Source organism: Mobula birostris, chromosome 4 (assembly GCF_030028105.1).
Source record: "Mobula birostris isolate sMobBir1 chromosome 4, sMobBir1.hap1, whole genome shotgun sequence".
NCBI classification, from domain to species: Eukaryota; Metazoa; Chordata; class Chondrichthyes; order Myliobatiformes; family Myliobatidae; genus Mobula; species Mobula birostris.
In genome coordinates this window covers 72718250-72742189 of record NC_092373.1, presented here as the reverse complement: position 1 = coordinate 72742189, position 23940 = coordinate 72718250, and the positions used below count along the sequence as shown (strand labels likewise).

The 23940-nt window shown below is 42.4% G+C and overlaps 1 protein-coding gene across 2 annotated transcripts in view; it reads right to left on the bottom strand.

Moving 5' to 3' along the window:
* Positions 1–209: 209 nt before the first annotated feature.
* The window catches only part of LOC140196410 (EF-hand domain-containing protein D1-like), a 127932-nt gene continuing 104201 nt past the window's right edge, over positions 210–23940 (bottom strand). For both annotated transcript variants that reach the window (XM_072255559.1, XM_072255560.1), the window contains exons 3-4: positions 8467–8601; positions 210–2886 (exon numbers count right to left, since the gene is read on the bottom strand). In XM_072255559.1, coding sequence (XP_072111660.1) covers positions 2755–2886; positions 8467–8601 — 267 coding nt within the window. In that variant the 3' untranslated portion in view covers positions 210–2754. The remainder of the gene's footprint in view (positions 2887–8466; positions 8602–23940) is intronic.

Here is a 23940-nt window from a genome sequence, read left to right as displayed (position 1 = left end):
GGGCAGGTACAGCTGAAGTTTTGGCCCGAAACGTCGACTGTACTTTTTTCCATAGGTGCTTCCTGGTCTGCTGAGTTCCTCCAGCATTTTGAGTGTATATCAGTATTTTAATTGGCTGAAGTTGTTTCCTTAGAAAGAAAGGCTAGTGCATTCTGAGTTCAGAACTAACATCAAAGTGCAAAAAAAACCAAAAATGATTCACACTGGAAGATCATTAGTATTTATTTTATTACTTCAAAATATATTTTTTAAATAGCACAAAGTTGTATATTAAAACACAATATTAAAGAATTGGAAACTCAGAATTTCATCTTCTAGTGCACGTGTTTCATGTCAATGGGACTGAATTTTAGAAGAGGTGGCAATATGATTATTTCCTGTTTGTGACACATACAAGAGTGAAATTCTGTTCTCAGATTGCAAGGATTATTCCTCCCCAAAATAATTTCCAGATAACCAATTTTCAAATTTCCAGTATGTTGAATAACAATATGCAGCAGCTTTAACATTTCTGATTTTAGACCCTGCTTATAAATACCCATCACTTTCTTCCACTTTTCTACTTAAACCCTGCCCTGCCCTGCTCTGGTCTTGAACTATTTATAATCCAGCTGATTAGTTCACTAGTTCACTTCTCAAAGCCACCTACTGCCCTTTCTTTGGAAAGGTTGTAGTCACGCCAGATACCTGCTTTTTGAGCAAAACAGCACTTCCAAAATCTATTTGTAGATATGTACAAGTCAAATTTCATCCAAGGTGGAAAACGTGGGAGGAAGAAATATTACAGAGGAATAGGAGGAATAATCCTTTACAATACAAACCAGAAAATCAAGCAATTTTAAAATTCTCAAAAATCAAATTGCACAGTTAAGCATTTGCAAGATGGACATTTTTCAACACATCATATTTTTTTACATTTTATTAGAACTATAAACAAACCTTGTTCTCTTCAACCTCTTGTGGTTATTATGCTATTACCATTTTAACATTTTTTGCACTACTTCAGATTGCAATAACAAATTGCACCATTCTGTTGTTTTGTGCTTGTCACTATATTTATTGTAATATAACAGGTATATTACTACCTGTTATATTATTAATATAAACTGTAAGCTTCATATGAACAAGAAATTTCATAGCACCCTGGTGCACAGCCATCACACTTATTCATTCTATCCTGGTACAGGAGTAGGGTCGTACTGATAATTGTGCTTCTGGTCCAATAGATACTCCATGCAATATTAAAATATCATCATATGTCACAGCGAAAAAGTCAGTCTTCTCCCACACAATACTCTCGACATCGCCATAAAAAAGGTTTAAAGAGAAACATCCCTTGAATTTATTAATCAAAGTTTGTGAAATTAGTAATTTATGTCATTTACTGTTTGCAGGTTTCAAAAATTACAGGAGTGCATAGAGTGACCAGCACATGTAACCTTACAGAATAGTACACATCCTGAGGCATCTCGGCAAGGCCAGGCCAGAAGTACGGCAAGTTGATCTATGTGGTGGAGGAACTCAGTTGTAATCCCCATCAGATAACACATGATTTAGAAATGTTTGAAGAGGTTTGTTTCTGATCTCTGTTTTAATGAGTTTTAGGAGCTTTAGTGATAACCATTAGCTAATCTGCAGCTGCACAAAACATTCCAGGCAATACCATACTGAAAGGAGGCCAAAATAACTAGCCTGGTCATTAGCAGGTTCTTATTACTGAACAAGCAGAATTCCAGCGGTCCCATATTATGTGAGACTTCCTCTATCTGAAAGAAAGGTAAAGTTGCATTGCATATGGTATTGATACAGTTGACAATTTTTGCACAATGCTGAGTCAGGTCATGGGGGTAAAATTGGGAATGCCCAAGACAGCCTTGATATGATGGTTTACTATGCTTATATGTATGCTAAGACTTCTTAAGAATGAATGAGGCTAAAGTCAAACAACCTATTGGAAAATCACTGTGTATAATCATCAGAAAGTTTACAGAGAGTTCACACACTTATTGTGCTTTTTCACAACGCTCACAATTTTTGTATAACCAGTATATTGAATAATTAAAAAAAAATTCGAAACCTACATATACAATGTATTTTCAACACTATCAAAATGTAAAATGTTTAGTTGTAGCAGGACTTAATTTAATATTGATACAATATTAACATTTTTTGAAGTGGCTACACTATATTAAGTATGTAATCATTGTTTTGCGGATTAGGTTGTTAAAATATTGTATTTTTGGATTAAGTATTTGCTTAGAGCACAAAAAGCAGTTTCCACAAATAACACCGAGGAAAGTAAATAGCCTGTATCTAAAGTCTACAGTTGTTCCCAAATGAAATACTTATAAAAAGAGCTACAAAAGATAAAACTCAAAAATACTTCAAACAGTATAATTTAGTGCAGCATTTCTAAAAGACGTTTCAATCTACAAAAAGCAAAGCCCTGAGCCATTGATTTTACGGTACAGATCAGGAGAAAGGCAACTGCAAACAACCTCCTAATTGACAGCAGAATTTGTCATTTCCTCACATTGCTAGTATAAGCGCAATTTAGAGGCTTGTATACAGTATCAAATCAGTTAGATAGCTTAAAAAAATAACATGGCTAGATTTTGGATAAAATTAAAATAGAGTGGCAGCCAAGAAACAATCACTTAGTGCAAGTTTTAGATGTCCAGCTGTTAGGATTTAGTTCTACACTTTATAAATCTGTACAAGTAGTTGTTCTTGATGGGACTAAGACCTTTTTTTTTACTGAAATGCAGCTTTCAGTTCTTTAAAAGCTGCTCTTCTCTGCTTCTTTTCCTCTTCCATACGCTTACGTTGCTCCTGCTCAGCTTTGATTTCAGCTTCAAATTTACTGCCAGTTGTCAGTGCCTGAACCTGAAAACAAATGCAAGTAAAATTTAAAATAATAAGGATTTGTTTCCTGATTAAAGTAAAACTATCTCCTTCAAACCCTAAACAATGTGCTGTTCTTCAACTCAACCAGAAGTCTCAACTGAATAATGATTCTGCAGAGGTATGCAGATATTGTTTGCTGAAGTTTAGAAAAGCAATATCACAGAGACATTTATAACTGTTTTATTACTAAGCTTGGGGTTGAGAGGAAAAAATAAATTGATGATGGTTGAATGGTAGGGCAGACTTGATGGGCCAAATGACCTAATTCTGTTTCTATGTCTTATGGTCTAAAGGGTACACCATGTTATGGTCTAAAGGGTGGTAATTATTCAGATTAAAGCAATGAAAAAAGATGTCTGAAATATGAGAAATGAATTCTGGATTCTGACATTATAGGGATGCTGGGGGTTCTTGATGTTAATCAAGTTGGATTTAAAACTGTATGACCAGGTATTGATATTGAGTTATAATTCATTTTTCTTCTTCCTATAAATCAGTATTTTTATCCTGATCAGGTGTGATTCTAACAGACTGCAAACCGGAGTTTAATGTTAGAGATTGGATCAATTAGCATCCATTTTTAAGTGCTGATCAGGCACATCAATTTTGCCCTGATTAGAACACACAGAATCAGTTCTGGATTAAATAGCCATTTCTGCTCTTTGGCATAGGAATTGGGAGTGGATGGGTGCAACCTACAATCATCGCAGCACATGAGAAAATCAAAACTCAGTGGATAATGTCGCTTCAATAAAAACAATGAGCGATTGCAATCTGCTGACATTGGAGCATCTGCTGGGCAGCTATTAAGCAGTCTGTGGTCAATCTTAATGCCTACCAAAGTTCACAGAACATACAACAGTGAACTTTCACTCCAAGATTTAGCAATGGGAGCCTCAGTAGTGACATCAGTAGCAGCACTCCAACGACTGGGTATCATTATGGCAATAGCCAGTCACTCTAGGTGAGATTTCAGTGTCAGAGGGTAGAGGACCAAAGGGCTGCCTCCACTAGAGCCTCCTGAACTACCACACCACACTGCTAAGCAATGTGTTTACATGCTCAGGATTGCGAATGCTGTCATCATTGAGATACACGATATTTTGGGGAAAGATCATCAGCCACACTCCTATGTCTGGAATGCTCTTTCTGTGGAGGTCAAAGTCACAATGATTCCGAACTTTGTTGCAATAGAAACTTCAGGAGATGCCAGTGATGTCTTCCAGTGTGTTGCTTGCCACTGTATCAAAGACACTGAGGAACTGTATTCACAAAAGGAGTAATTTAAAGGAAGTGCTGAAAATATATGGGAGGTCAGAGAGCATCAATGGAAAGAGAAGCATTTAAGGTTTCAGGCCTAAAACTCCTCATATGTACTGAGAAACTCTTAATCAAGGTAGCAGAGAGGTAGTTGCATATTCGTGCTTATTTCGTAGCAGTTTGTAGCTTAGGACTGGTGGAGGTCATATCTTTGCTGACTGTTGAGATAGTGCTCAATAATGCTTAATTGTATGTTTGCTAATTGCTAATAATGGATTGAAATAAGGAATTCAACTCTTTGGAACAATTTTTGGAGCTGTGGGAGTGTCATGCAAGTATAACAACTTTGTCACAGGCTGCCGGTAATTGTTTTGTGTCGTGGTCTGGTCCGTGAAGTCTACGGTCCGGTCCATCGTTCGGTATTCCAGGTTTTCCGGTTTTCCGTCGTCCTGTTGTTTGCCTTAATTGGGGCACCTGATTCTCATTCTGGTCTGGTTACATAAATAGCTCCTGGGTTCAGCTTCATTTGCTGGACTGATCCCTTCCCTCCCCTTCCCCTTCCTTCTGAAGCCTCGCCTGCTACCTTCACCTGAAGCCTCGCTTGCTACCTTCGCCTGTGTCCTCACCTGTAACGCCATCAGGTTCAACTGGCAGGGCAAGATCAGGGCCTTGTTGTGTCTGGATAAGGAACTGTTTTTTTGTTGTTTGGAACTGTCTCTTTGTGTCCTCGCCTTCGCTAGGTATGTCCGGCTATTTGCCGCAACCTTGAGTTGGGAGCTGTCTCTGTGTCCATGCCTTCGTTAGGTAGGTCCGGCCGTTTGCTGCTACCTTGAGTTCAGAACTGTCTCTGTGTCCACGCCTTTGCTAGGTAGGTTTGGCCGTTTGCTGCTACCTTGAGTTGGGAACTGTCTCTGTGTCCTCGCTTCTGCTGGGTAGGTCTGGCCGTTTGCCGCTGCCTTGAGTGGAGATCTGTCTCTCGGTGTTCTGAGTATGAGTCCTGACCCTATGTCCTGCTCCCTAGGAGGGGTCCTGGCTCTGTGTAGAGCCCTGGCTCCAAGTCCAGTTCCCAAGGAGGGGTCCCGGCTCTGTGTTCCATGTTCCTGTTCTCCCTCGACCAAGGCTCTGCATTCCTGTTCTCCCTTGACCAAAGCTCTGCGTTCCTGTAGTCCCTCGACTAAGGCTCTGCGTTCCTGTTCTCCCTCAAACAAGGCTCTGCATTCCTGTTCTCCCTCGACCAAGTCAAGGCTTTGTGTTCTTGTCCTGTCCATGTGCCTCGCCCAGCCCAGGAGTGCCTCGCCCAGCTCAGGAGTACCTTGCCCAGTCTGGGACTGAGGTTCCTTCATCCTGTCCAGGAGTCTCACATCCAGTCCTGTTGCCACTCCTTGTTCTGTAGCCACGTCCTGTCCTTGCCTAGATCCGGGGTCGGAGCCCGAGTCAAGACATAAGTTCCAGGTCCCTGTCCAGTCTCTGGCTCGGAGTCCTTGTCCAGGTTCCATTTTCCAAGTTCCTTGTCCTGGTCCCGCTTTCCCAGTCTTAGTCCTAGCCTAGGCCTTGTATCCTAGTCTCGTCCAGGGCCCGTGTCTTGTCCAGCTTTGTTTCTTCCCCATTTCCCTTGCTTTCTTTACACACCTAGTCCTGTTCCTAGTACTTCAGTGCCTGTGTCTTGCATTTGTGTCCGCTCCCAGCGCCCCCGTTATGACAGAACAGTCCAGCCAAGCATAGACCCAGCGACACAGACACTGTCGTGTTACTCTCGCCATCCTGGGTTCTCTCCTGTTGTATGCCCCCCACCTGCCCGTGTCGTCCATAGTCTGAGATTGCCTGTTTGGTCACCAGGAGGCTCCCATTCGGTTGGGAGGGGGGGGACTTTCATGGTCCGGTCTGTGAAGTCCGCATTCCAGTTCATGGTCCGGTCCATTGTTTGGTATTCCAGGTTTTCTGGTTTTCCCTTGTCCTGTTGCGTGCCTTAATTGAGACACATGTTTCTCATTTTAGGTTGGCTACATAAATAGCTTCTGGGTTCAGCTTCATTTGCTGGACTGTTCACTTCCCTCCCCTTCCCCTTCCTTCTGAAGCCTCGCCTTCTACTTCATCTCTGTCCTCGCCTGTAACGCCATCAGGTTAAACCGCCAGGGCAAGATCGGGGCCTTGCTGTGTCCAGATATGGAACTGTCTCTTTGTGTTCTCGCTTTCGCTAGGTAGGTCCGGCCTTTTGCTGCTACCTTGAGTTGGGAACTGTTTCTGTGTCCATGCCTTCACTAGGTAGGTCCGGCCATTTGTCGCTATCTTGTGTTGGGAACAGTCTCTTTGTCCCCTCGACTCCGCTGGGTAGGTCTGGCCATTTGCCACTACCTTGAATGGAGATCTGTCTCTCAGTGTTCTGTGTATAAGTCCTGGCCCTACGTCCTGCTCCCTAGGAGGGGTCCTTACTCTGTGTAGAGCCCTGGCCCCAAGTCCTGTTCCCAAGGATGGGTTCTGGCTCTGTGTTCCATGTTCCTGTTCTCCCCCAACCAAGGCCCTGCCTCCCTGTTCTCCCCCCGACCAGGGCCCTGCCTCCCTGTTCTCCCCCCGACCAGGGCCCTGCCTCCCTGTTCTCCCCCCGACCAAGTCAAGGCTTTGTGTTCTCGTCCTGTCCATGTGCCTCACCCAGCCCAGGAGTACCTCGTCCAGCCCGGTGCTGGGGTTCCCTCGTCCTGTCCAGGAGTCTCACATCCAGTCCTGTTGCCACTCCTTGTCCTGTCCTCGCCTAGATCTGGGGTCAGAGCCCGAGTCAAGACCCAGGTTCTGGGACCCTGTCCAGTCTCTGGCTCGGAGTCCATGTCCAGGTTCCAAGTTCCAAGGTCCTTGTCCTGGTCCTGCTCTCCTAGTCTTAGTCCTAGCCCAGGCCCGGTATCCTAGTCTCGTCCGGGGCCTGTGTCTTGTCCAGCATCGTTTCTTCCCCACTTCCCTTGCTTTCTTTACACACCTAGTCCTGTTCCTAGTACTTCAGTATCTGTGTCTTGCATTTGGGTCCGCTCCCAGCGCCCCCGTTATGACAGTTTTGATTTTGGATCAATGTTTGCTGCTACAGTCAAGTAGAAGTAAAAAGCAATACCCACATGGGAACTGTAGTCCCTGAAGCAACTAGGCAATGTGTTTCACATTCCCATGATCATCAATAAAATAGGATACCTGTGATCACACAGGGGAGTTAGTGGACATTTAATAAACCTTCACACTGCAGGTGCAGCTACACTGAAAATGCAACAATAAATGGATTCCTGATTCAACTACTAACATGCCTTACTGAAACTACTTTCAGTGGTCTACAGCTTACTGTGAGAACATGAAAATTATGTGTTGTTTGACTGAGTGGAGATTCCCTCAAATGGATTCTGGAATTAAGGGGAGATTGGGAGTACTTGATTCTCAATGGGTCTCCTAGTCCCTTGGCAAATAGGAACTTCTTTCTGGTACTTATCTCATCTGATGACAATGCTCTCAATTCTTACCAAAATCTAGATGCTCTTTCACCATACCTGAAGTCCCCTGGGTAGTCCTTGTGTGTTTTTGGGGCACATGTCTTTAAAGATTGATACCTTATTCCAAGTGCTGTGTCCTAAAGATCTCTGATTCGGTACCTTTCTCTGTGTAAGCTACCACAATGGCATGTTGTCAGGTGTTTAAATGTTTGGCCAATTTTGCTTATTTTTTGTTAAAGATCCAAATCCGCATTAGAGAAAAACTCAAAAATAGTTCTGCACACCAAAATGAGGTCAAACCCAGTTTCAAAGTGTGGGTATTTCTTTCCCTGCAACTCCACTGTCTGAGACACTGATACCAAAGACACTTACAGGCTTTAAGTACCTCCAGAATGAAAATACTGAGCATGTTCACCAACTTGTAAATTCTTGTGAGGGTGCACTTTATCTGAACCAAAGAGTGCAATAAAACAGAAATACAGGAAATACACAATTCAAGTAGGAGGTGGAAGACAGTTAATGATTCAGGCCAATGAATGATGCATTTAGTATACATACTGTGAATGGTCTGAATTTAACAATGTAACGAGTTCCGGTGAATATCAGGTAATCTACAGCTGGGCTGTGTGATCGGATAAAATTATAAACTCTGGCTGCATGCTGCTCGATTACAGATCAACAACAGTCAAAGTCTACAGTCAGAAATGAAGCTTTTAAAATGAGAACTCTGACATTCCAAGAGATACCTGACCAGTTCTTTGGCCTGCAATTTTGAAATTGCTGGTTTTACCAGAGTTCTTTTCCAGACTTGAAATATTTGGCCCAAGTTAGACTTTACCTTTGCTTCAAAGAAGTTCTTGGCACCTTGAACTCCCTCAGTGGAAACGTCGATTTCTGAAAGTCTGGCAAGAGCCATCAACCCACTGTCTTCCTCCAACTCGCCTGCGGCTGCTTTATGGAAAATCAGAAGAAACTGGAAAGAAGCACAAGAATTCTGAACAAATAAGTAAACTTTTATCATCTCTACACAGAAAACTGTTTTGAACTTAACAAAATGGTATTTATTTCTATAAATATGCACATATTTAAAGGGTAGTTGAAATTCAATTAATCAAAATTCTAAAATCTTTGAATTCACTTCCACTGGAATCGTCCATCATTAGTCCTTCAAGCATTCTATTGTTAAACTCAATGATCAGGAAATCTTCCAATTCTCCAACTTAATTTATTTAAGGTAATTGAATCCTGGTTAGACAGGGTGCAACTACCACTGCACTGATCACCATTGAAGCCAGGAGTGATTAAGAACCTGCTGGACTCCCATTTCTTGCCTCTTACTAAACTGAGATTCTGTATTACTTCTCCATTCTTGTCAGCAAAATAATGGAATCTATCCTCACTTCCAGATTGCAAGAACAAGATACGTTAAGTTAAACTTTCCATCTGTCCAGCCTCCTCTTGGGAAATGTCTAGCACAGCAGGAGCTCAAGACAAGATGGAGAAGGTGAAATCTGCAACCTGTTATGTTTTGTAACAACAAAACATAAAACAAATAGAAAAAGAAAACATGGAGCAGGGAGGAAGATGTGTGCTTTTGTTTTAGTTTTTACTTTAGGCAAGTGTGCACTTGTGATGTGGTAGCATGATGATGTATGTCATTCACTTACTTTTATGTATAACTTGTAATGAACTATGTAGGCAAACAAAGAATGCTTAATCAAACAATATATTTATAATATTGCTCAAATATTACTGAAATATTAAATACATAACATTCCTTCCTGCTTAGCTATAAACTCCAACTCAGTATAGAATATATGTCAACTCACACACACACGGAGTATACTATATAATACAACTGCTATATAAACATCCACAGCATAGTAAATTTTTAATTTTAAAATTTAAAAAAATTTAAGATTTACAGACGTGGCTGTGAAACAATCTCAGGTTTTGGGGTCTCCTCTGTGGTGGTTGTAGGAGTTGACTCTGGGACTGCAGGAAGTGGTTCTGACAGCTCTGGACACCTTTCTTCTGGACATGTTGGCGCGTGGCAAGCTGATCTATCTCAAGCCACCAGACAAAGCTTTGAGCATTTGCTTTCATTTTGACTACACCTAGATGACCAACATGTAGCTCCTCCAACACTTGCTCTCAGCTTGGATGTTAAAACAACTCTCAATCCAAACATAAGGCACTCTCCACTGAGGACGAGTTCATCCCTGCATTGGTAAAAAATGGAGGAACTCGAATTTCTGCTGCATATTCCTGCCACTTGGGTGGCCATATAGATCTGAGACAGTGTGGCGTCTTTTGTAGTTTCCCTTTGGATCATCTTTGCCAGGGAGACTATTGATTTGTATTAAGAAGAATCTATCAAGAGGAGTGTCCTCTTCTTTAAAATTTTCAGATATTTCCTTTTCCAAGTGTAAACGGGTCAATCTGTCAGTATTTCCATTCGTCATCCTCTTGAATTAGAGCGTGTTATTGTGTCCTCCAAGAAAAAGAGTCCACCTCTGCATTCATGCTGCCGCTGTTAGTGGAACAGCCTTTGATGGATTGAAAATAGATACTAGTGGTTGATAAACAGTAATGAGGGTAAAGTCTCTCCCATACAGGTACTGGTTGAAATGTCCACACCCCAAACTCAAGGTTTCTCTTGTCAATCTGTGCATAATTTTTTCTCTGCAGCAGTAAGCAAACATGATGGAAAGATTATGGGGTTTTCACTTATATCACCAAAAACATGTAACATGACTGCACCTATACCACGAGGTGAGCTTCACTGGTCTATATGGATCATAAAGTGAGAATACAGAGTCTAATACCACCATTTTCTTTGCCTTTTGGAAAGCTACATCACACTGTTTTGTCCATTGCCATTTCTTCCCGATCTGTAATAATGAGGTCAAGGAGATTGGCGGGAATCTGTTATAGTAATTGATAAATCTTAAAAAGGACCACAACCGTGACACATCCTTTGGCTTTGGGCATCCAACACTGCTTGAACTTTCTCAGCATACTTACATAATCCTTGTGCGTCAGTGGTGTGGCCACATTAAGCAATGTTTGGTTTAAAGAATTCACACTTGTTGTGTTCAGCTCTGAGCCCATAATCTTCGAATCTTTTTAATGTTGTCTTGAGATTTTGGAGACGTTCCTTGTCATCCTTTACCAGTAACAATGATGTCATCCAGGTAACAATGAGTACCTGGCAGCCTTGCAGCACCTGGTCCTCAGCTTTCTGTCAGAGTGTAGGTGCAGATGCTACTCCAAAAATAAGTCTAATATAGCAATAAAGCCCTTTGTGTGTATTTATGGTGAGAAACATTTTGGACTCTTCTTCCATCTCCATGTGTAGGTAAGCCTCAGGTAAGTTTACTTTGGTGATGTTTCCCTCCAGAAAGGTTTGTAAAGGTATTGTCTATCCTGGGCAGAGGGTATTGATTGACTTTCAGTTCTGGGTGATGGTAACCTTAAAAGCACTACACATCTTGACAGACCCATTCTTCTTGACTACTGGGAATGGTATTGCCCATAGACTCCACTCAATTCTGAAAAGAAGTCCTTCAGCCTCCATGTGATCCAGCTCACTGACTACTTTGCTGCAGATGCTATAAGGAACTGGAGGGGCTTTGTAAAACTTGGGTGTGGCATTTTCTTTAGGCTCTATTTTACCCTTGATATGTTTTGAGTTTTCCAATGCCATCCTTGAACAGTGTTGTAGCATCATCCAATACCCTTCTAAATTGCTTTCAGTTGACTCATTTGCAGGAAGTGAGGCACACAAATAATAGGTGGATCTCCAATCAAGTTGTAGTTGTCTCAGCCAGTCACATCGTCACAATGTTTGTGCTCCTGATTTTACCACATACAAGCCCAATGTGGCTTGTTGGTTGTTGCAATTCACTGTGACGAATGTCATTCCCACAGGCATTATCTTTTCTCCAGTATAAGTTCTTAGTTGAATATCAGCACACTTCATTTTTGAATCACCGTTCAAATTCACTTTGTGCAATCTGATCCCCAATCAGTTCAACTGTTTGCACTACCAGTTTACTTGGTATAACAACCTTTATTATCCGCTGACTTAACATCTACCGATCCACCACTAACTACATCAGTTGTGTACTTCTGGGAATATCAGGACCTGTTCTACACATCTTCCTGTTGCCAGGTTCAGACACAGAGTAGGTACGACCTCCTCAAAAATCTCCTATTTCTCAATTTTCCAATAGAAAATAAAACATTAATTCAGTTTCAAGAGCTGTTGTAATGTTTATGATAGTATGATTGCTGCTCTCTAAATGTTCCCTCACGTATACTTCACCTTTTCCTATAAGAGCAAATCATCAAAGTATCCTTGCTCACTAGGCCAGAAATGCACTGATCAAAAAGCTCTTCTGAACATGATTTAATTGTTTTTCCCTGCTTGCCTTTTCTTTCATTGATATTCTAGTGTTAATAGGACCATTGAAGATCCCCATGCTCCTTCATATCTTTCTCACCAGATGATAACCTATTAAAAAGTTACAATATTGTAGATGTTCCTCTGTTGTTCTGTCCAACTCAAACAAAATAAATTCAATCCTTGACTGCTCAAGAATATCCCTTCTCTCCAACATTCTCCTAAAGCAATCCCATCACCTTCCCTACAACCTCTTTTACACCCTTTTGAGAACATTTTAGCATCTAGACCTGCTCTTTTTAGCCATGTTTCTGTTATCACATCATGATTGCATACAGCCAAATGCACCTACAGCTCTTTAACCTCATTTATTATGCTTTGTGTTTGTGCAAATAAATCCATCATAAGATCAAACTAAACCTAAAAAGACATAATTTGCTTTGGCAAAATCTCTAGAACTGACTGTCTTCACTATGATGCATTCATATGACTTCACAAAAATGCCAGCTTACCAAACCACTTCCAAAAGTACTCTAGAACAGCGGTCCCCAACCATTGGGCCGCAAAGCATGCGCTACCGGGCCACGAGGAAACGATATGATTTGGTGATATGAGTCAGCTGCACCTTTCCTCATTCCCTGTTACGCCCACTGTTGAGCCATTACGCATGAAAGGTCATGACCCGCGCGTCATCCATGTCAGCGCGGGAAGAAGATCAGCTCCACGAGCTTGCAAATGATGGTGGGCTGAAAAGTATGTTTGACATAATATCTCTGCCGGCATTCTGGATCAAAGTCAAGGCTAAATATCCTGAGATAGTCACGAAAGCACTGAAAACGTTGCTTCCATTTCCAACATACCTCTGCAATGAATGCAACGAAAACCAAATTGCGGAATAGACTGGACATAAGGAGCCTCCTTCGAGTATCGCTGTCTCCCATCACCTCTCAATGACACCGTCTTGTTGCAGGAAAACAAGCCCAGGGCTCCCACTGATTCAGCGATATTGGGTGTTGCAATGATCTTATATGTTCATACAGGGAAAATATGTGCTGTGTGTTTAATATCTAAACGATACTTAAAATGTTATGATGCTATTAACTTACTTATATAACCATATAACAATTACAGCACGGAAACAGGCGATCTCTGCCCTTCTAGTCCGTGCTGAATGCTACTCTCACCTAGTCCCACCGACCTGCACTCAGCCCATAACCCTCCATTCCTTTTCTGTCCATATACCTATCTAAATTTTCTTTAAATAATAATATCAAACCTGCCTCTACCACTTCTACTGGAAGTTCGTTCAACACTTACTTCAAGCTCCCCTGTCCTCCCCTGATAATTGACTTATCACTATATTCATGTGAGGAAAATATGTGCTGTGTGTTTAATATTAAATTCGTTAGATAAACCCTTTTAGAAACGAAACTGAGTGTATTAGCTACTTATCACCGATATTCCGGTTGTGATTAACATCACTCCCACCCCCCCCCCAACAGAATCGCCAAAAACGATTTGAAGGGAAGAAAATCGGCATGTACACGCATGCGCACTGGTGCCCGCGCAAGGCTTCATGGTCATTGTAGTCTCTTTGGGTAAACAATGTATTTGACTACTACTCTTGTCCGTTGGCAACCCTACATCGCCCCCCCCCCCCCCCCCCCCACCGGTCAGCTGGTCCGCAAGAATATTGTCAGTGTTAAACCGGTCCACAGTGCAAAAAAGGTTGGGGACCCCTGCTCTAGGATAGCCCATACTGTAGTTTTGTAGAATCCAGCCTTCTTTTTCAAACAACTTAAATTTGCCATCCACGCAGCAGCTTCTTATTTCACCAAGCTGTTTATTTGTACCACTGCTCTGCATGAGAAAGATCTGTACTAAGGATAGTTTTAGAACACATGTAAGTAAGAGAAACACACACAAAGTACTGGAGGAACTCAGCAGATCAGGCAGCATCTATGGAAATGAATAAACTGTCGATGTTTCAGCCCAAGACCCTTTCATCAATGAATCAGATTCATTGAGATTACATTGAAGATAATCAAAGTGGTGTAAAAAGCCAATGCATAACTGTTGTAAAACAGGAAAGCCACTTCTTACATGAAGGGCTGTTTTGATACAATAAGCTATATACGGTACATAAAATGCACAATATGTTGCACTTCAGCCAAATAAATTATGTTGATTCTGAGATGAAAACTGCCCATAACACCAAGATAAATTTCATGCCTTTGAGGTCAGTCTCAAGAGCTCAACTCCTTCTGTTACAAATGTAATTTCAACAAATGCATTAAATGACAAATCTACTTAAAGAAAGGTAGGAACAAAACAAGAGTCAACTGTTTCACATCCTATCAAAACCCTGGCAATATTATTTATTCAATCCCAGAATGAACTTCAACTAAGCAGATTTTACATTTGAAATATGGAGTTACTCTATATTTTCACAAATTATTATCACTGTTCAGTTTGCCAAGGCCATTTCATTGTAACTAGTAATAGATTGTAAATCATTGAATTACTTTTCATGAGGTATAGGCAGAGTTAACTTTCTCCCCCCCACAGAAACAATTAAAAATAATTTAAAAAAATTAAGATCTGATTATTACATTAAGTATCCCACTGTTTTTCATGTTAATCACGGAATCTCTCTCATCCTAAATTGCTGCAGCATTTACAAAAATTGCCTAAAAATCAGCATAGATCTATAATAAATTAATTTTAGGAAGATTACATATATTTATTTTTATTTGATTATCTTCCTATCAAACCAGTTCTATTGGTTTTGCAGTAATGAAGGAGATATTGCTTTGCTCCAAAATGCCTTTCCTCAGATATGCACATCAGCCTTTAACCAAATCACTTGGACTCAACTGCAACTGCATTTTTAACCAGATACCTGGATGGGGAATATTCTGGTTTTCTCTCTAGGCCCATCTTGGAATGGATCTGGGTAAACAATTAGACATGTAAAATAAATCCAGATGAATGCCTCCAGTTTTTGAGGAAACCACATTCCTAATCTCCTCATAAGCGCTTGCTGATTGCCGGACATCGCTCATGTGCATTCCTTTAGTGGCCAGTGCCATCAGATTCAGATGTAAAACTGATAAGGTCAGATGTTAAATTCTTCCAGGCCTCCAGTAGAGGAGGGGCTATTTTGCTATCCACTTCAGCACTTCGTAAACACAAAATACTCTGCAGATGTTGGGGTCAAGGCAACACTCACAACACGCTGGAGGAACTCAGCAGGTCGACTCATCGTTTCCAGGGGTGCTGCCCGACCTGCTGAGTTCCTCCAGCATGTTGTGAGTGTTCACTTCAGCACTTACTGGCACCACCTTCCTGACTGGGATAAATCTTACAACAGATGTATGCTTTTATGAGCTTTTGCTCATTACATTCTGTTAAACCCAACATTGGGGTACTCATTGTAGGTAGTCAAAAGAGTGGGAATAGCAGCCTCCAAAATGTACCATTGCAGAAGAGCAAGACAATCCATATTTGTGGTAAACCATATATATATGTTGTAACTGGGTTAACTGGACACGCCCCTCTGCTGACCACCCCTGTGGCTCCTCCCACAGAGTCCTGAATAAAGGTGATTTCGCCCTGCTCTTCCCCCTCAGTCCAGGGGCAGACACTCAGCATGCTGGAAGTCATATTTTATTGCAAATAAAAGCCTTTCAGTATTTACCCTACTTCAGTCTTTTAGAGTAATTGAAGGTGCATCAATTTTATTTACAGTTCGGAACAGGGAGAAAATTAGGATGGTCGTGGACTATAGCCAGACCATCAACAGGTTCACGCAGCTCGACGCGTACCCCCTATCCTGCATCGCGGATTTGGTCAATCAGATAGCACAGTACAAGGTGTACTGGACCATAGATCTAAAATCCGCTTACCATCAGCTCCCTATCCACCGGGAGGACCAACCTTACACCGCCTTTGAGGCGGATGGCAGGCTTTATCACTTCCTGCACGTCCCCTTCGGTGTCACAAATGGTGTATCTGTCTTCTAGAGGGCAATGGACCGGATGGTGGACCAGCGCCAACTGAAGGCCACGTTCCCATATCTGGATAACATCACCATCTGCAGTCACGACCGGCAGGATCACGACAACAACCTCCAAAAATTTCTCCAAGCGGCCAAAGCTTTCAATTTCACCTATAACAAGGATAAATGTGTGTTCGGCACCACCCGACTTGCTATCCTTGGGTGTGTCATGGAGAACGAAGTCATTGGCCCTGACCCTGACCATATGTGCCCCCTGTTGGAACTCCCTCTTCTCAACACCCTCAGAGCCCTCAAAAGGTGACTGGGCTTCTTTTCATATTACGCCCAATGGGTCTCTATCTATGCAGACAAGGCCCACCCCCTGGTCAAGTCCACCATATTCCCCTTCTCAGCCGAGGCCCGCGCGGCCTTCAACCGCATAAAAGTGGACATTGCCAAAGCAGCAATGCATGCCGTGGATGAGGCCATTCCCTTCCAAGTAGAGAGTGACGCCTTCGACTTTGCACTGGCTGCTACCCTCAACCAGGTGGGAAGATCAGTGGCGTTCTTCTCCCGTACTCTTCAAGGCCCTGAAATTCGGCACTCCGCAGTGGAGAAAGAGGCCCAGGCCATAGTGGAAGCTATTAGGCACTGGAGGCACTATCTCGCCGGCAAAAAGTCACCCTGCTAACTGACCAGCGCTCAGTCACATTCATGTCTAGTAACCAACAGCAGGGCAAAATCAAAAATGATAAAATTCTGAGGTGGAGAATCGAACTCTCCACCTTCAACTATGACATCATGTACAGACCTGGGAAGCTCAACGAGCCCTCCGATGCCCTATCCCGGGGAACGTGCCAGCGTGCAGATTGACCGGCTATAACGCCCTACATGTAGATCTTTGCCACCCGGGGTCACCCGGCTTTTCCACTTCGTGAAAGCCCGGAACCTGCCTTACTCCCCTGAGGAGATCAGGATGATGACCAGGGACTGCCAAGTCTGCGCAGAGTGCAAACCGCACTTCTACTGACCCGAAAAGGCACAACTAATCAAGGCCACCCGCCCCTTTGAGCGACTGAGTGTTGACTTTAAGGACCCCCTTCCCTCCTCCGACCGCAATGTGTACTTTCTTAACGTTATTGACGAGCACTCGCGGTTCGCCTTCGCCATCCCCTGCCCCGACACCACTATCACATCAGTTATAAAAGCCCTGCGCAAGCTCTTCACTCTGTTCGGATACCCATGCTATATCGACAGTGACAGAGGGTCCTCGTTTATGAGTGATGAGCTGTGCCAATACCTACTGGCTAGTGGAATTGCAACTAGTAGGACCACGAGCTATAATCCCCGGGGGAATGGACAGGTGGAGAAGGAGAATAGCACAGTGTGGAAAGCCACACTCTTAGCCCTCAGGTCAAAGGGACTGCCGGTCTCCCGCTGGCAGGAGGTCCTTCCCGAGGCACTCCACTCCATCCGCTCCCTGTTATGCACGGCCACCAATGCCACCCCTCATGAGCGGCTCTTTTCTTTTCCCAGAAAATCGACCACTGGAACCACCCTACCAACTTGGCTGACGTCCCCGGGGCCAGTGCTGCTTCGGAAACATGCGAGGAGTAATAAATACTCCCCGATGGTCGAGAGGGTTCACTTACTTCATGTGAACCCTCAGTACGCCTATGTGGTTTTACCTGATGGGTGGGAGGACACGGTCTCCATCCGCGACCTGGCACCTGCAGGAGCTCCGGGCCCCTACCCTGAACACTCCGTGGTGACTATTGACCCTGTACCCACCAATATATGTACTTACGAGACACCGTGCACCCCAAACCCTATACAGACACCACACCACACTCCCACACCGGGTGCAATGCACATGCACAAGGGATTACCGATGCTTAACATGCTGACACCTCAAGTCAGGCCGGAGCCAGCAAAACTGCCGTAGCCGATGCAATCACCACTGGTGCTACGTAGATCACAGCGACGGACTCAACCGCCTGATAGACTTGACCTGTAAATATACTTGTTTTAAATATTGTCAGTCACTTTACCCCGCAGAACTCTTTTAAAAAAAGGAAGGGTGAATGTGGTAAACCATATATATATGTTGGAACTGGGTTAACTGTCTGGACACGCCCCTCTGCTGACTGCCTCTGTGGCTCTTCCCACAGACCCCTGAATAAAGGTGATTTCGCCCTGCTCTTCCCCCTCGGTCCAGGGGCAGACACTCAGCATGCTGGAAGTCATATTTTACTGCGAATAAAAGACTTTCAGTATTTACCCTACTTCAGTCTTTTGGAGTAATTGAAGGTGCATCAATATTAAATTTCTCTAGGTGGTCAAAAAGAGAAAATCAGCTCTTTTATAAAATTCCTTTATGTTTAGGAGCCACCTCAGTACGGTAATATGTTTTCAATTTTTTTTGTCCTTCAATTAAAACTGAAGGTTGAACAAGAGGTGACCAATACCTCACGTTTTCCTATTTCTGAATGGTTGACTTGTTTAATAGTGATTGGTGCAACAATTAAGAACACGTGGATTAATTCTTTATACAGATAATGATGGCTCATTTCCTTTGGCCTAATCAAGAGTTAATGGTATTAGAGAACGCTCACTGCAATGCTTTGTAAATTCACGGCCAACAAGCATTTTTCCAAGAGGATAATCTACATCTGTTTCAAAATATATCACAATCAATTGTGTAGCTTTTAATACGAAGATACATTTTCCTCTGTGCAGATTCCACATCTGAGAAGTCAAGGGTATCTTTCTATAAACAAAGATTAGTATAAAAGATAAACAAGAGAAAGGAATTATTTGACTTGAAATTTGATTGCACTCATTTTTTTTAGCACCGATTTTAAATCAAGCCAAATCACATCCTCAGATCAAATTACACCATTTAGGAAATTCAGCTGGTACATCATACGAAGTCCCCTTAGCAAGTACAGTGAGATTTCATGTGATAACATCATTTCTCGTCCAAAGCTTCATGAAATTTGGATCTGTTGGCGCCAATAGTAGAGTGCGGGCAAGTGAAGAGGATACCTACAACTTTGGATGGTGAAACCTGCAGTCATGCCTGAGACTTGCCCAACCTGGCACCAGCCCAATGGACCATTTTCCTAACACTCCTGTTCTGTTCAGCTATCCTCTTCCTGATCCATATGTTATCCTATCCCTCCATTAAAGAAATCTATTCTTTGAATTATCACTCACAAAACACCTTCATGTCTGTTTCCCTAATTCCCATTCTCCAAAACTGGCTGGCATGACTAACGCCAGTGCTGGGCTCTGATGCCAACTTCCATCGCCAAGCACAGGGAGCACTTCTCTTTCAAGTATAAAACATGCAACACCCGTGATTTCTTAATGAATCCAGAAGTGATGGATCTTCCTTGTTAAATGCTTCTTTGCCACTGTCAGGGAACAGGGGAAGGACACTTTGTGAGGCAGTACAGTTAAAGTTGCTACCTCATAGGTCCACTGACTTGGTTTCAATCCTGACCCCCTATACCGAGTGTGTGGAATCTGCTTGTTTCCTGCAACTACATGGGTTTCCCCACAGATCCAAAAATGTACATGCTGCTAGGTCAATTGGCCAATGTAAATTGTTCCCTAGAGTATATGTTAGTGGTAGTATCTAGAGACAGCTGAAGTGGTGGTGGTGGGGGTGGGGGGGATGTGGAGTGAACACAATGGGAATAATTTAAATGAGTGGTTGAATGTCCAAAGGGCCTGTCTGTGCGTTGTATGTCTACAATTCCAACTAAGCCCTGAACTTTATTTCCAACTAAATTGAAAAATGATTGTGTCTAATCAGCTGGACATTTTCAATCTCTCACTGCTGCAGTTGGAGATTCCCACCTGTTTCAAAAGGGCACCAATCATATTGGCGCCCAAAGAGCATGGTGAGCTCTCTCGATGACTTTTGCCTGGTAGCACTCACACTTACTGTGATGAACTGCTTTGAGAGGTTGGTCATGGTTAGCATAATCTTCTGCCTGAGCAAAGACCTGGACCCAGTGCAATTTGGCTATTGCTACAGCTGGTCTACAGTGGCTCTCCACTCAGCTTTGGAGCACCAGAACTACAGCAATACCTAGGTTAGGCTGCTGTTTATTGATAAGAATTCACCATCATCCCATCGGTACTAATCAACAAGCTTCAGAACCTTGGCATCTATACCCCTCGCACCCACAACTGGATTCTTGACTTCCCATTTGGGATACTCACTGATAATCAACGCAGGCGCACTACAAGGAAGTGTGCTTAGCCCACTGTTCTACTCTGTCTATGCTCATGGCTATATGGTTAGGCACTGCTCAAACACCATCTATAAATTTGCAGATGGCACTGCTGTTGTCAGAGCCTCAGATGGTAACGAGAAGGCGTACAAGAGCAAGACAGATCGGCCGATTAAGTGGTGTTGCAACAGTGACATTGCATTCAACGTTAGCAAGGCCAAGGAATTGATTGCAGACTTCCGAAGGGGAAGTCGGGAGAGCACATATCAATCCTCAAAGACAAGCATATGAAGACTGCAAATGCACCAGAGGCTGCAGACAGTTGTTGACTCAGCCAACTCCATCACAGGCGTAAGCCTCTCTCCCCATCATTGTGGATATCTTCAAAAGACAATGTCTCAAGAAGGCAGCATTAAGGATCCTCACCGTCTCATTACCACCATCAAGAAAGAGATACAGGAGCATGCAGACCCACACTGTACATCTTAGGAAGAGTTTCTTCCCCTCTGCCATCAGATTTTTGAACAGCCCATGAACTCTGACTCGCTATTACTTTTCAGCGCTATTTTATTTATCTATTTATAGTAATCTTCTCTTGCACTGTACTGCTGCCACAAAACAACTGATTTCACAACGTAAGTCCGTAATAATAAAAACTGATCCTGATTCAATTATAGAATTTTATGTATCATCATTACAAATACCTGGTTGTGCGAGGGACAAGACTAGAAGCTCAACGTTTCTGAGCTTGGTTGTTTTAGATGTGTAGAGGATAAAGGAGGTGGAGGGGGGGGTGGGTGTTTAACACTAATGATGATAGAGAATGTCTCAGCCGTACTCAAAGACATACTGGAAGCCCTATCCACAGAAGCAATTTAGGTGGAGTTTAAAAATAAGAAAGGTACAATTATGATGTTGGTGATTATACTTTAGATGCCCTCGCCGCACCCCCCCCCCAAAAAAAAGGCAACGAGGTGGAGGAATGACATGTAAAACAGATTAGGGAAAGGTGCAGGAACAATAGCGTTGTCAATGTGATTTGAAATTCCTAAATTTCAGAAGCTTAGGTGGAGCAGAATTTCTTCAGTGCATCTAAGAGGGATTCTGGAAAATATATATGGAGAGTCAAATAGAAGAGAAAACATACTGGATCTGCTTTTGGGAAATAAGACAGGCCAGGTGACAGATCTGACAGTGGGTGAACATTTTCGGAATAGTGACCTCAAGTCATTAAGCTCTCAGATAGTTGTAAATAAGGATAAAAATGGGATAAGACTTGAGGTCATTGATTGGTAGTTGGACAGCACATGCCTGACATCTGCGATTTGTTTAAGAAGCAGCTGAATAGAGTGCACAATCAGCATGTTCTGGTAAAGAGTCATTGGAATTAGACCTGGAATTTGCTATAACTGTCACATGTACTGAGATACAATGAAAAGTTTGTTTGGCATACTGATATCAGATCATTACACAATGCATTGAAGCAGATCAAGATAGAACAATAACAATGCAAAATAAAGGCCTACAGCTACATTGAAAGTACAGTTCGGGTAATAACATGGCATTCGTGAGCAGACTTAAAGAGAATCCCAATGCGTTTTATTCTTACAATTAGAGGAAAAAGATAATAAAGGAGAGTGTAGGTCCACTCAAGGATAAATGAAGATATTTTTAGTTGGAGTTAAGTGAGATGCTAAATGAGTACTTTTCATCAGTATTTACTGACAAGAAAGATTTGGAGAAGAGTGAAAACATGTGCTTGTGCTGGGACATTTTGAAATTTTGGAGAAGGAAATGTTGGGTCTTCTGAAGAATTTTAAGGTGGATAAGTCCACATAACCTGATGGCAAATATCCCAGAATACTGAAAGAAGCAAGTGAAGAGATTGCTGGGCTTTGACAAAGATATCTGTGTCCTCCTTACCTGCACTGGTGAGATCCCAGAGGACTGAAGAATAGCAAATGTGCTATTGGGAAGTTGGGAAAATCCATGTAATTCTAGGCTAGTGAGTCTACACCAGTGGCAGGGAAACTATTGGAGAGGATATCCAAGCATAAGATTTATGCACATTTGAAAAGGCAAGGACTGCTGAGGTCAGCATGGTTTTATGCAAAGCAGGTCATGCCTTATAAACATGATTGAAGAGGTAGCAAAGCTGCTTTTTAATTGTAACACAGTGGACATTATTTATATTGCATTTATTAAGGCATTTGATAAGGTCCCTCAGGGTAGGTTAATTCAGGAGATAAAAATGCATGTGATCCAGGATGAATTGCAAGTTTGGATTTGGAACTGGCTTGCCAATAGAAGACAGAGTGTAGGGGTGGAAAGCTGTTATTCTTACTGGAGGTCTGTAACAATCGGTGTTTCACAAGATTGGTGCTGGAACCTCCATGGTTTACGATATATATCAATAACTTGGAGGAATTGTAGATGAGTGGATCAGCAAGTTTGTAGGTGACACCAAGATCGGTGGCATTGTGGCCAGTGTAATGGACTATCAGAGAATACAGGAGGATATACTGTAGATCGGTTACAGATATGGGCAGAGAAGTGGCGGATGGAGTTTAATCCGGGCTAGTGTGAGGTGTTGGACTTTGGGGAGGGTTGGGTCAAATAAAAAGAGAAAGTATACAGTTAATGCTAGACTCCATAAATATCATTCAACTACATCCAAGTCCATTGTTCACTGAAAATAGCAATGCAAATGGATAAGGTGGAAAAGGAGACATATGGCGTGTTCGTCTTCATTAGTAGGGGTGTTGGTTATAAAAAGCAGCTGGTCATGCCACAGCTATACAAAACTTTAGTTGGACCACATTTGGAGAATTGTGTGCAGTCCTGGTTGCACTATTATTGGAAGGATGTGGAGACTATGGAGAGCATGCAGAAAATGTCGCCCGGATTAAAGGATACAGGCTATAAGGAAAGGTTGGGTTGTTCTGCCTTGAACATTGGAGATTGCGGGGAGACCTGTCTGTAGATTTAAAGTTCTGAAAAATACATATATGCATAAAAAATATTTTCTCCAGAGTAGAAATGTCAAACACTAGAAAACATGCTTTTAAGGTTATAGGAGGAAGGTAACAGTGAGATGAGGGACTTTTTTTATGCAAAGAGTGGGAAGTGCCTGAAATATGTCACTACGGGTATTAGTAGAAGCAAACAGATTATGGAGTTCATGATGCTTTCAGATTGACAGATGAAAACAAATGAAATGAGAGTTATGGATAACACACAGAAAGAGGGCATTTGGTAGGAACTGGCACCAAGAGCAGTAAAACATTGTGGGCTGAATGGCCTATTCAGTACTGTATATATGTTCTATATCATATATACTACATTAATGGTCTTCTTAGTGTAGCCCCCCTGGCCAGCCTCAGGGTCGCTCGGCTCACTGTCGTCTAGGAAAACAACCCTCAGCCCCGCCAAACTGGGTAATCAGTTTGTGTGGATGCTGTGTGATGTACCCCACCCCGCCCAAATAACAGACAATACATCAGATACGATTAAATGATTTACAGTTTATAGATATTACTGGAACAATATAATTAATAGAGAATAAAATATAAAAAGAAAATCAAAGGTGCCACACTTATCAAAGTTCAATCTCTTCCTGCACAAACAGTTGGAGCTCAGTACTCTTATTCTTTACCC